At 39.8% G+C, this 1,655-nt stretch overlaps 1 protein-coding gene across 1 annotated transcript; it reads left to right on the plus strand.

Annotated features, from left to right (window-relative positions):
- The first annotated feature begins 591 nt into the window (after positions 1-591).
- Positions 592-1,086, plus strand: LOC121966809 (papilin-like). Its single transcript, XM_042516874.1, has 2 exons — positions 592-781; positions 904-1,086. Exons 1-2 carry the CDS (start codon positions 668-670, stop codon positions 1,084-1,086), a joined length of 297 nt encoding a protein of 98 aa, XP_042372808.1. The 5' UTR covers positions 592-667.
- Positions 1,087-1,655: the final 569 nt, after the last annotated feature.

Here is a 1,655-nt window from a genome sequence, read left to right on the forward strand (position 1 = left end):
TATTATTTTAAATCATCATTATTATTTTTCATCATTCATTTTCATTTTTTCATAATTTTTATTTTTTATGTATTCATTTATTTATTTTTTTAAATTTATTTGCTGATTTTATTTATTTTTTGTGTATTTCTATATGATTTAAATACATACTTGTTAAGAAATTACTGTGATTCTGTGCCTTGAAAAAATGGTGGCTGCCCTGCTGAGATGCTGTATATGTTTTGGGTGTAGTAACTTATATTTAACCCCACCTGTGGGCCCCCTTTTTGGTATTGACAAATCTACACACCAAAGAAGGGCATCTGGCCCGAAACATCCGTGTTGCAGTAAAAAAGTTAAAATTAGTGTGCTTTACTGCATTGATATCTGAGAGAGGAACAGTTTTGCTCTGTGACATGAATTTCATCATCAGTGAAAAAGTCTAAAGATTACACGAGAAGCCCGAACTGAAGATGGAAAAGTCATATGAGCTGAAAGCTCAACACTAGAATATTATATTGAATAGCGAGTGCTAAAGATGAAATTACAGACTTTTTTATGTTCTTGCTCTTTATATCAAATGATGAAAGTTTAAGGCAACATTGGGTGTAATCTGTGTCTGCAGTGCTCGGTGAGCTGCGGTGTAGGTGAACAGACCAGAGAGGTCACCTGCGTCGGTTCAGGAGGAATGAGGCTGGAGGAAGCCGCCTGCAGCGCTCTGCTCCGCCCGACTGCCGCCCGCCGCTGTGAGATGGCGGCCTGCCTGAGACAGATCAGCTGGCACGTTGGAGACTGGGGACTGGTGAGCAGGACACGGAACAGCAAGCACAAACAACACAGGGACCCTTCATGTGCAGCTATTGATGGTGAATGTGAAGTACCATTAAGTTTTTAAGTTTTTATTTGTTATAATCTCTCCGTCAGTGCTCTAAGAGCTGTGGCTCCGGCTCACGAGAGCGACAGGTGATCTGCTCAGACCAGGACAGGAACCTGTACCCTGTGAGGGAATGTAACGCCAACCCCAAACCCGCCACAATGGAGCGCTGCAACACCCAGTCCTGCTACAGCCCACAGGGTGAGCACACGCAACACGAGCTCCTAAATTAGACCTCCTGCTCATGCAACATATATTTTAATTTTATACTGTGTTGCAAGATTGCACATGTTGCTCACATTCGCGCATTTTTCCAATGTTGTGCATAAGTGTTCTGCTTTACCTATATTGTTGTTCACATGACATTATAATTAGATGTTCATTTTACTGCTCTACACCCTCCCGCTCCCTGCAGGTTTATAATAAACTTATAAAAGTGAATTTAATTTATAAAGCAACTTTGAAAGGAGACTTACAAAGCGCCTTTCAATAAAAACAGAATGCATTTAAAACATACGGAGAATGAAAGAGACTAAAAGCCAAACGAAGGCAAATAATATAACACAGAGTAAGATGAACTGTGATTTCATCAGACAAGAAGGATAAAGCAGATTTCAGTGTTTCAGGTTGGATAAACTAGACCTCGTATTCAGGCCGTGAGAGTCCCAAACATACTGAAAATACCTGGTAATATAATTTGGTCATAGACCCTGTATAATCCTATAGACCTTAATAAGTTTTAACTGTTGAATTCCACCTTCAAAAGTGAGTCAAATCAGCCTTCAATGAGTTAATTAAACCA

This window comes from Plectropomus leopardus, unplaced genomic scaffold (genome assembly GCF_008729295.1).
Source record: "Plectropomus leopardus isolate mb unplaced genomic scaffold, YSFRI_Pleo_2.0 unplaced_scaffold25962, whole genome shotgun sequence".
Classification (NCBI taxonomy): domain Eukaryota; kingdom Metazoa; phylum Chordata; class Actinopteri; order Perciformes; family Serranidae; genus Plectropomus; species Plectropomus leopardus.

What these genes read in the sequence shown, in the direction of transcription:
- LOC121966809 (XM_042516874.1), top strand. Translation starts at nt 668, where the DNA reads ATGAGGCTGGAGGAAGCCGCCTGCAGCGCTCTGCTCCGCCCGACTGCC. An exon ending in ACGTTGGAGACTGGGGACTG is followed by an intron (nt 782 to 903) that starts GTGAGCAGGACA and finishes TCTCTCCGTCAG; the next exon opens with TGCTCTAAGAGCTGTGGCTC.